We start from the raw sequence: 11,052 nt of genomic DNA on the forward strand, positions 1-11,052 counted from the left end.
CCCAGTTTCTTAATGAGAACGGGGTGAGAGACAGTGTTGAAGGCCTCCGAAAGTCCAGGAAGACTATGTCCACTGCTACCCCTGCATCCAAGGATTTGGTGACCTGGTCGCAGAAGGCCACCAGGTTGGTCTGACAGGACCTGCCACTGATGAACCCGTGTTGGCTGCCCCTAAGCATGATCTCCCCTGCTGGCCCCTCGTGGACATGCGCCAGGATAATTCTCTCAAAAAGCTTGCCCAGGATCGAGATAAGACTACGCGGCCTATAGTTCTCCAGGTCCTCCTTCCTCCCCTTTTTGAAGATGGGAACCACACTGGCCCTCTTCCAGTCCTCTGGCACTGTGCCAGAGCACCACGAGTGCTCGTAAAGCCGTGTCAGGGGTCCTGCAATGACCTCAGTATTCTGGGGTAGAGATCGTCCGGACCAGCTGATTTGAATACATCCAGTCCCTCCAGAAGTTCCCTGACTAGATCCTCCCTGACCTTTGGCCAAAGTGCGCCTCCCCTGGGGTTTAAGGGGGGCCCGGGCAGGGGTGGCTGTTCCGGTCCCTGCTCAGGAAAATGGAGGCAAAGAAGTCATTAAATAGGTTACCTTTGTCATCCAGTGTGACGACCAAATTTCCTAGCGTGTCTTGCAGGGGCCCCACATTACCCAGAACTTTCTTTTTGCCCCCTATGTATTTAAAGGCAGTGCTTGTATTAAAGGCAGTCACTTCTATCAGAATCTACTCTTTTAGTAAATGGTATAGCATGTGTGTTTGTGCGCTAAACGAAGCCCCCTCTTCATTTATTGTAACAATGCTTAACACATCTGTAAAGCAGCCATGTGAAGGGATAACTCCAGCCTAAGAGAAACTTTATTCCAGTGGCATAACTAGAGTGGGACACCCAGGGAAGCTGCCCCAGGCACCAGTTTGGGGAGGGGAGTACAGGTGCACAGTCATGCCACTGACATAGTGGTAACTGAAAGTCACTGCTACCCCTGTGTGTGCCCTGGGTGCCCAGCCATGTTACGCCTCTGCTTTGTTCACACTTCAGTACAGTAATTCTTTCTCTTCTAGTCAGGTAACTATGTCATTTGTATAAAGACCATCACACAAATCCCACTGTGATCATAAGCTGAATGATCTTGAAAGAATATCCTAATTGCCTGCTGAAGCATGCCTGCGTTCTTTCTAGTAGTAAGAATTAGTGGCCAGTGGAAGGTCTTTACTGCTCAGGTGAAAGAATGATAGTCTTGGAATGAAGGTACGGGGGTTTCATTCTCTATCTGGTCGGTTACTGGGCAGCGAGAACCTGACGCGTGGTGTAGTTACTCGTGTACAGTTGAGGTTTTGAAGCTAGAGTATAAACTACATTGTGCAAGTAATGATTTTTTGTCTGAATCCTGCCATCAGATAAGCTGTGAGAAATCCCCCTTTTGTATGATAGGAAGTGGTCTCAGCTCTGGAAGTAAATTTTGATCTCACTTTCTGTAGATTAGACTCACTACCCACCTGCATGGGCTTCTGGGTTAACTGCTGCGAACTTGTCATTCTGGCTGAAGGCAGTCAATGAGAGATCGTAATCTTAGTCCTGTGGTTTATTTGCAGGACATCTTTTGTAAGGGGGGGTTTCACTTTTTCCAGCCACATAAGGGATGACCAAGCAAGAAAAAGAAGCAATGCCTCCCCCTTTTTATCTCATGGAGTTATTCTTTGCCAGTCCTTTGCTTCTGTTAATAACCATCTATAATTCATAGCATAGTCCCCTTTCTCCTGCCATGTCTTGGCAGACGTTTTATGTGGCTGTCTCTTTAAGCCTGCTTCTTACCTCTGATTTTCAACTGTGGGATGGAGCTTTGGATATGAATATCCTAGTCTTTCAAGCAAACGTCATACCTAAACAATATTGAGGTTAAACCTCAGTGCGACTTACTTGTGTCTCATCTATTAAAGTTCATAGGGATTGGCCAACAAAGTTCAGTTTGCTGTACAGAAAAGCTTCCCTTACATCACTTCTGCTTGAAAATGCAACAATATGGGTTTATTGGCTGTGATGATAATTCATTCTCTAGGCACCGATTGTTGGGGGCTAGAGAATGAATGTTACACTTGATTTCTCAGTTCCCAATTTTTTCCCTATCCCCTGATGCTTTGTAGAAAAGATTTAATACTGATTTAATTCAGTAGAGAGGTTAATTATTTTGCTGCTTGCCTCTCTGGTGTTTATCCATTATCTTTTAGAGTGGAGTTCCTTGCTGCTATCTTGGACTTGGATTGAGTTTTCTCTTCCAAATCTCTTAGGGTGTGATTTCCTCATCTGGGATTTGGGACCAGTTTCTGGGAAGACCAACAAATGTGGTTACTTTTTTTTATTTCGTTTGCTAAATCTGGTATCAACAGAAGTTGTTTGTGTCTTTGGGTTTGTCACAAACCACAAACAGGGTGTCTTCCCCAGCCTCTTAATAGAATTTTTCTATTCACATCTTGTTGGCCTGGGTAGATCAACTGCAGCAGGGAATCAGGTATTTGTTACCTACGTACATTAAGCTGCATTGTTTACACCCCTACACCCATCAGAGAGCTCCCCTTATTTTGAATATGGATTGCTAAGGGCAGGATTGGGGTTATCTTCCAGTACTGCAACATCCACTGGCACTTTAAATGCTAATGACCTGAAATTGTGGGTGGGGAAATTCTTTACTCATTCTGAACTGGTTGGCCCACAACACAGAATAAATTGACCATTTGTAAATGTATATATATTCTGCAATAGCAATAACCAGTTTGTGCTGTTGGCTTACTACCTGGCTAGATGAGAGGGGTTGTGATGCTGTGGGGGTTTTCAGTCCACGCAATTTGACTGGGGTTATGCTCTCCTTTTTCTAGTTCTTGAGTATCACTTCACCAGTAAAGACCTCCAGTTGGGCCAGAACTAGAATCTTACAGAGGATGAGATTGTCAGTTTGAAACATGGTCTGCAGATATGAATGAGCTCTTGCTTGAGGGGAGCAGTGTGCTGCAGAGCAGTGGCAAGGGCACTTTGGGCTGGCATGTTGGGTTTCTCCATTTTTTTAACTTCTGTTGTTGCTAACCCTTATCTAAATGTCTTGTGTCCCTCCAGCTGTGGTTCCCCTATTAAGGTTTCAGAGGTGAAGCTGCTCTCCTTTTCATCAGGGCAGTTAACTGTGTTCCTCCCAGCAGAGGTGAAGTCTATAGGGACAGAGACAGATTATGTGCTGCCTTTGCAAGAGCTGGCCATGAGGATTCTGTATAACACCTACTACAGGTTTTTAAAAGGTATCCTAATTGCTTTTTAACATCCTTCAGAGTGTGAGAAAACCAGGAATGTTTTTCAGAGATAACAATAGCATTTATATAGCTCTTCAAAGAACTGTGCAAACATTAATGTCTTACAGCATTTATTCAATCAAATTACATTTTAAGTGATAAAGTACAGCAAAAAAAGGAGTTTGCTAAATGCCTCTGCTAAATGCTGTGCTCCAAAGGTAAAGTGGTGTTTAGAAATGTTTTCTTGGGGACAACGTAAAAAGCATGCAGGCTTTTCAGTCTGCAGCAGAGAAGAAACTGCCTTTAATGGGGAAAGGAGATGGAGAAATATTATCCTGAGGCAAGAGGAGATGCATCATCCAACAATGCAGCTCCTTGCCAGGCAACACACTCCTAAACTGGCAGACTTATTATACATAAGGCAGAAGAAATGCTAGCAGCTGTTGGCCATTTCAGTACAAATTGACAGCTGAGCTGTTTTAGTTCTGCCCCAGTTCAGACTCTTTGTTGAAAACTGGCCCATGGCTTTAGTTATACTTCATGTTACTACATGAAATACTGGGGTTGAGTATAATTTAGGAATTTGGGCTTTGTCAGAGATTTGAGAGGGTTATAGAGCTCTCTGTCTAGCACCTTGGGAATGTGTGGACTCCTAGAGAGAGTCGAGGTGTTGGAAGTAAAGGAGGGTACAGTGAAAAACTGGATGGGATTCACTGATATGACTCAGTTTGCTGGCATGAACTAGTGCCTTTTGTCCAGGCAAGTGTACAAGAGCTGACATTCTTCTGCTTGGGACCCCCTGCCACCAACATTTTTGTTCAGGCTAGTGATGAAGGGAGATATTAGAGTGGGACAAACGTAAGCATATGTCACATGGGAAACAATGCTGCACTGCTGGAGAGTAAAAAATGACTGGCTTAGGGGCTGTGCATTTTTTTTATACCTGTTAGTTAATGGGTAAAAAAAAGATGGTGGTTAAATAGAAGCCTTACAACAGCAGAAGCGTAGACCAAAAAGATGGCATTTTGTTTTATTTGCAGATTTCTAATCTCTGTGCTGACAGGGGCCGGAAACTTGAGGCATAAAGAGAACAGAGTTCACGTCCTTTTTAGGTCACAGGTGATTGTAATCTTATCACGTTTATGGTGGTGACTTATCCATGTCACATAACCACTCTGCCATGTGGCATGACTATAACTCTAAAGACGAGCAGGTTTTTAGGCTTGGAAAAGCAGGATAGTTTTTCAGGATCAGCTTGAGGTGCTGAGGGAGAGTTACAGACTTATGGCTAGAAGAACTGTTTTGTTGGGACCAGGTTTTAGATCTTGACCTGGATGAAACTGATGAGGCTTCTGATTAATTGGGTTGTAATTTACTGTTTTGAATCAGGGAGTGATCAGTTGTTTGTGTTTTGTGTGAGTTGTGGCTTTGCCCTGGGGTGATTCTTCTTTGAAATACATCAGTAAAATAATACTAGCTTCCTTCATAGGGTCTTGTATTGCTAATTATTGAACAGACATTGATGAAACAAGCAGCCTCCCTTTGGTTTGATTAGTTTGATTTAACAAGTGCACTTCCCTAAATCATCCATGCTTTCAGTTGGAGTTAGTTGACACCTTTGCTGTTTAGAAATGCTTTATTACTTATCATTCATTTATTTGCTTGAGAAGTATCTTCATCTGGATAATTGGGTCTAATTGTTCCTATACCTGCAGTTTTACTCAAAAACTCCATCAAGTGCTTCACCTTATTTGTGGAAAATTTGCTTTTGTTCACTACTCCTTAGATAGGGGCCAGATGTTTTTGAGAGGATTAGTGGGATACATCATTTGCTAAGGGTGCATGGAATGTGATTATTGAGCTTGACTTTATGAATTTAGTTTGTTACAGATCTGATGCTTTCTTGTGTTTCTTTTCTTCCCTAGATTTCAACTTCCTGACGCCAATCTCATTACCAAAAAGTCTCTTGGAATTGCTGCACTGCCCTCTGGGACACTGTCACCGCTGCAGCCAGCCCATGTTTACTATTGTCTACCCAAAGCTCTTTCCCTTGAGAGAGACTCCAATGGCGGGGCTGCACCAGGGGTAATTGCACTGCAAATTACACTGGCGTTTCATACCTTACATGGGATCCATTTGAGAGGAAAAACATCTTTATGGAGCCAAGTGTTGTCTTAAAGATTTTTTCCTTTTTTTTTTTTGTTTGGGAGTCTTAAAAGGCCTTTTTGGATGTGTGTGATGTAGCGCCAGGTGCTGCATCACATGGTTTTGTATAAATGGCCAAGTGTGTGCTAGCGCTGAGAAAGTGGCGGCAGTGCGCTTTTGAACTAAAACACATTAAATGTGTTTTAGTTCAAAAGCGGACCACCGCCATTTTCTCAGTGCTGACATGCTTTTCGCTGTTTATAAAAATGCGTGCAATGCAGTGCTGGGTGAGCCTACTCCAACTCACTGGATCTCTGGCGCATGGCAGCATGAATAGGTACAGGATTTGTATAAATGCCCAAAGATTTTAAAAAGTGATCGGGGTTCATAGTAGAGGTGATATCTTTTATTAGACCAACAAGATTTTTGCAAAAAATTTGCACACGTGCCGTGGCTCTGATTAGAGATAACATACAACAAATAAGCGAGCATACACTTTTGCTCTCTGCTCCAGGGGGACATTTCTGTTGCGTAGAAGATGATGCTGTGTTCATAGGGCAGTGTAGAAGAGTCTAGGATTTTGTGCAAAAATCTTGTTTGTCTAATAAAAGATATCACCTCTACCCTGATTGCTTTTTCCTCTAGACCAATATGGCTACAACCTGGACACTTGACATACAGATTTTAAGTCCTTTTTCTGAGCACTCCTGTAAAAGGTGGTAGATCTATTGCTTCCAGGGTACCCGAGCTTGCTATCTTAAGTCTGTTAACAAGAGGGACAAGTCCTTTGGTATAGGTTGTTCTGCAATGAAAGTAATCTTATATCTGTGTTCATGTCCACCAGTCCAGAACAGCCTGAAGGTGGCAATAGCTGTTGTAAAGCTAATAGCTTTGCTTTTGTAGTACTACATTATTCCTGATGGAATGGTGTGTGGATGATCAAGAAATCCAGTGGGAGAATTTTCTGTGCTTCAGGCAGAAAATATTGCCAGACATCAGCCCTTTACTGAATATGTTCGCTCCATGTGTGAGGCAAAGGAAATGCTAAATAAAAAGCTACACAACACAGTTCCTTTTTAAGACTAAAAGAAAAGACAGAAAAACAAGCATTTCATCCTTAGTCAGAATTAATTTAAAATGTTCTGCTGCTGAAGCACTCTTCCTAAATATTAGGAACTGTGGCGCACGTGGACAAAGACTTCTGTGTGGTAGGAAGAGCCGTGCTAGTGAAATACGGTTTTACAAATGTAGTGAGGCAGACAAACCTACATGTATTTTTTGCTGTGCCTGGTGACACAATCACAGACTAGGGAGAACAAGGGAAAGCATGGCTCCTTGGGTGGAGATGTGGAGTAACTTCAGGGTGAACACGGGTCCCTTTGTAGTGGACTTCCAGCACTGCTTGCTAGTCTGAGCTGTGGGAATGGATGCCAGACCAGTCTAGTTTTGGCAAAGTCAGATTTCTGTAGTAGCAAAAGTACTCTGTGAACATTTTCCAGTCAGTTCTGCCTGCACATTCAGATCCCAGATCTACTAACTTTGAGCTTAGTCTATTTTGTTTTTTTAAATGTCAGTGGATGACGATGGCATGAGTGATTTTGTCTACCTTCATTCTTCTATCTCCACTCCACCCAGTTGTGGTCACCTGATCTTTTGGGAAAGATATTGGTTGCATGTCCTCTCTCCCTAAGAGTAAACAACACGCTTGCTGTTTGGTGTAGATTATAAGGATGCTAAGGGAGGAGGAAAATGTTCATTTTCAGCTCCTAATAGGGCGTGCTGGTCACTCTGTGCACCCAACATTATCAGACAGAGGTAAGTTTAGCATCTACCCATGATGAATGGGAAACAAGCATGTGCAGGTGCTTCCCTTCTGCCTGCTGTCAAATGATGTTTAGAGTCAGTGAAGAGAATTGGTAGCAACATCCTGTTCTCATTACCCCCCGCCTGGATCCCCCTGGAGACCTCTCCAGAATTTGTTTTGAGTTGAGGTTCTGCTCATACTTGTGTTTGAAAGCAGGCTCTGGCACAATGCACACCCTGTGGCTCTGGTTATAGATAACACAGAGAATAAGCGAGCATACACTTTTGCCCTGTGCTCCAGGGGGACATTTCTGTTGTGCAGAAGATGATGCTGTGTTCACAGAGCAGTGTAGAAAAGTCTAGGATGGCTGGGCAAAATGTGGCCTGTGGGCCAGATGCGGCCCGCCAGGCCATTCCATCTGGCCTGCGGGACTGCTAAAAAATTTAGAAAATTAATATTTATCTGCCCCTGGCTGCCTGTCATGTGGCCCTCAATAGCTTGCCAAAACTCAGTAAGTGGCCATCCGCCCAAAATAATTGCCCACCCCTGGTGTAGGATTTCCCCTCCCCACCCCATAGAATAGGTTAATAACTGAACAATGAGGACGTGAGACCAGAGGTAGCAGGTACAATAAAAAAAACGGGGAAAAAAAGACGAAAGATCCCTTTGCAAAATTTAATCCTGCAGTTCAAGATTTCTTAAATCTAGTTTGTTATAAAAATACTGCTTGACAACCAAATCTGACAGACAGGTTCTTGCCAGCAAAGACTCTTTTAAACAAGTCCTTAGACAGCCTGCACTTACACAGTGTGGAAAAGGAAGGCAGTTGGTATAGGGCCTTTTCAAAAATGGCACTTTGAATATACCACACGCCAGTGAGTACCACACTCCATTCCGATCCTATAGAAACCATTAACAGCACACCAAAAAAAAAGTTGCTTTTCAGTAGGAAATTTTTAAGAAAACAAACCAGAAAACTCTGATTGCTGATTCAAATAGATAGTACCATTTTTCTCTAATTCTATTGCAGCCTCTTGTGCTGTGGCTTGTGACATAATACTTCTCTGATTTGTAAGCAGTACAGCTTTATGAAGTGTAAACAGCTTGTACATATCAAATTTGGGCACCAGCCAGAAGGCTGCATACATGCTATTTTGGAAGAGGCATCTCCTTTCTTAGAAAGCTCTTCTGATTGTAAGCATAGCACTCTTCAGCTTGCTCTTCTGTTGCAGTTCTGACTGTCATATGTTTAAACTGCAGTGGATTTTCATGTAGTTTCAGTTCAATTCATTTCCAATTTTTAGTCATTATATTTAGAGCACCACAAGAAGTCACACTGAGATGTAAGGGATGAAATTAAGGAAAAAATCAAGTGGTAATGCTTTTCTTCCAGGCAGTGGGGTCTGTTAGAGGATGGTATAATGTTCAGAGGAGGTGGTAGAAATCTCATTGTTGGGGAACTTACAACTGAAGTGGACAAACCACAAAGGTTGATATTTATTTTATGAAACAATATTGCCGTGGGAGGGGAGGGATTAGATTCTTGAAAGGATGGAAGAGAACAGATTTCTATGGCTATTATAGAAGTATAATTATGAGCCCATGGACATATTTGACACACACCCCTATTCACCAGGGATTATTACAAATCTTGCTGTGCTGAAGTTTGCCATGTAAAGTCTCTTCATGAAAGAAATTATTATTGCAAATGTTAAAAAACAATACCATATTTTCCCTGCAAATTACATTTTGCTATTGACAATTCAGTGTTCTAGTCCCTTCTGTTCCCTTAAATGTCTCTTCTTTCATTTAAAATTTTCATTATTGCTTTTTACTTGTAGCTTAATATTTCCAAGACTTCTAGTTTATGCAGGCACCCATCACTTCCCCTGGCCCAGAATGAATTGTATCCTAGAAAAACCACAGATAACTTTCATCTACTGTAAAGTTATGACGTAAACCCATAGACATTCAGACTTAAGGGTTGTTCTTACTTTTGCAGCACTTGTACTTCCCTGGTAAGATTGTCATTAATGCAATCCCTGTCGTAGTAGGGTTTTTAGAAAGACGTGGGAAGACAAGATCTCCATCCTAATGAGTTTATAATCTCAGGCTGGGGACAGATGCAACTTTCAGCTGACTTAAAAGATGAGCTAAGGGTTTGCCATCCAGGAGGGCACATCAGTTGGTATGATATCACTACTACATCTGCATGCTGTTATAGCAGTATTAATAAATAAAGTGGCTACAATGTTTTTTACTACACTCATGGAGCATGCCATATAAGAGTTACATCATAACCGCCTCTTTGTACCCATTGCATCCAATACGTGCACGGTTGTTAGGTCTACCGGCCCTCTCAGTCTACAGACACAGGGTGGCAGGGATGAGTGTTTGAGCAGTGCTGGTTAGCACGTGTCATCATAGTTCCACAGTTGCTCAGATTTTCTCTTCTGGGAGGACAAGGTTTTACTGACTTCTAAAAAGATACAGCACTTTGGGTGAGGAAGGAGGGTTGAGAAGTGATGGGACTGGGTTTTCATGTACAAGGAGGGTATATATAGTCATTTCTCTATAAAACAAAGGGCAAAGTGCTACTTTGGGATTAAAAATCCTTAAGCAGTTCTCTAGTGGTGGTATGGGAGAAAGAGAGTCGCAGTTGAATCGGGCACTTTTGTTTTTTCATGTGGAGATGCATATTGCATAGAACAGACATGGGCAACCTGTGGCAGTGGGGCACAAGGCATGAGCAGCCTCTGTGTGTGGGGGACAGCACAGCAGCAGATGGGGCAGGAAGCAGAAAGCAGAGCAGCGGGTCAGAGATCAGAATGGTATACAAGGTGGGCATGAGGTTAATTTGCATCACGCCTGCCAAAAAAGTGTGGTCCCCAGTGGTATCTAGCACAGTACAATACAGTAACGGAGCCCACAGGCTATCCTTTTTGAAGATCCATTCTGCACTCCTTGGTTACACGGCGGGTGTATATCCAGCTGAGCCGCTGCTGGGTTCTGGGAATTGAGTTGTTTCATGCCTACACGCAGTAAAACACGAGAAAAAAGTGAGTCAAGGACTACTCCAGATATTTTCCTTTTAGTTGTTAAACCTGCTAGCAATAACATTCAGCCACACCCTCTGGAAAGAGAAAAGCTCTTGATGTTTTTATAAACCAAATTTTGGTATCTTTTGTTTAGATAGCTTAACCAGGGTTAATCCTCTATTTTCACAATCCAGAACATTGTCTCTTATGGAATGAGGCCAGTCACTTTAATCTTGAGCTGACTACTGTTTCTCTTCTGTCTCTTCTTTCTTTTCCAGGAGGACAACTGTTAGTTTTGTGGCATACTGCTGCTCCACCCAGTGTCTCCAGACTTTTGACCTACTGAGTTGATAAACACTTAAAGCTACTCAGGAGTGTTGCCAGCTTAAAGCTGCATTAGGCAGCACATCCCATTGGTACTGGAACACTGTATGTGCGTGTGTGCCAAAGCAGCAGAAGCGCCCAGTCAGGGACACAGAGGAGCATTTAAATCCTGCCCTATCAAATTTGTACGAACAGCAGAAACTTTCTGGAAATGTAACTATCAAGCTTTTACAAGGATTAACGCCTTCCCTTTCCTCCGAGGCGCGACAGAAACCAAAAGGATTCCAAGGAGCCCCATCTGCCGTACTGTTTTTAGGGGCTTTTCATGTGACTTGACTTACTGCAATGCATCACATCATCAGAACCAGTTTTAGTTGCTTTAATAATGTTAAGCTGACCTGTACTTTAAAACACAATGACAAACAAAAAACAAAACAAGAGGTATCCCATGATCACCTCTTGGCCAAAC

General features: G+C 42.7%; 1 protein-coding gene across 3 annotated transcripts in view; it reads left to right on the top strand.

Moving 5' to 3' along the window:
* Nucleotides 1-10,855, top strand: part of LRRC28 (leucine rich repeat containing 28) — a 76,880-nt gene extending 66,025 nt beyond the window's left edge. For all 3 annotated transcript variants that reach the window (XM_019533788.1, XM_019533789.1, XM_019533790.1), the window contains 3 exons: nt 3,106-3,281; nt 5,198-5,357; nt 10,538-10,855. In XM_019533788.1, the coding sequence (XP_019389333.1) occupies nt 3,106-3,281; nt 5,198-5,357; nt 10,538-10,610 (409 nt within the window). In that variant the 3' untranslated portion in view covers nt 10,611-10,855. The remainder of the gene's footprint in view (nt 1-3,105; nt 3,282-5,197; nt 5,358-10,537) is intronic.
* The last annotated feature ends 197 nt before the right edge of the window (nt 10,856-11,052 follow it).

This window comes from Crocodylus porosus, unplaced genomic scaffold (assembly GCF_001723895.1).
Source record: "Crocodylus porosus isolate Cpor-Errol unplaced genomic scaffold, CroPor_comp1, whole genome shotgun sequence".
NCBI lineage: Eukaryota > Metazoa > Chordata > Crocodylia > Crocodylidae > Crocodylus > Crocodylus porosus.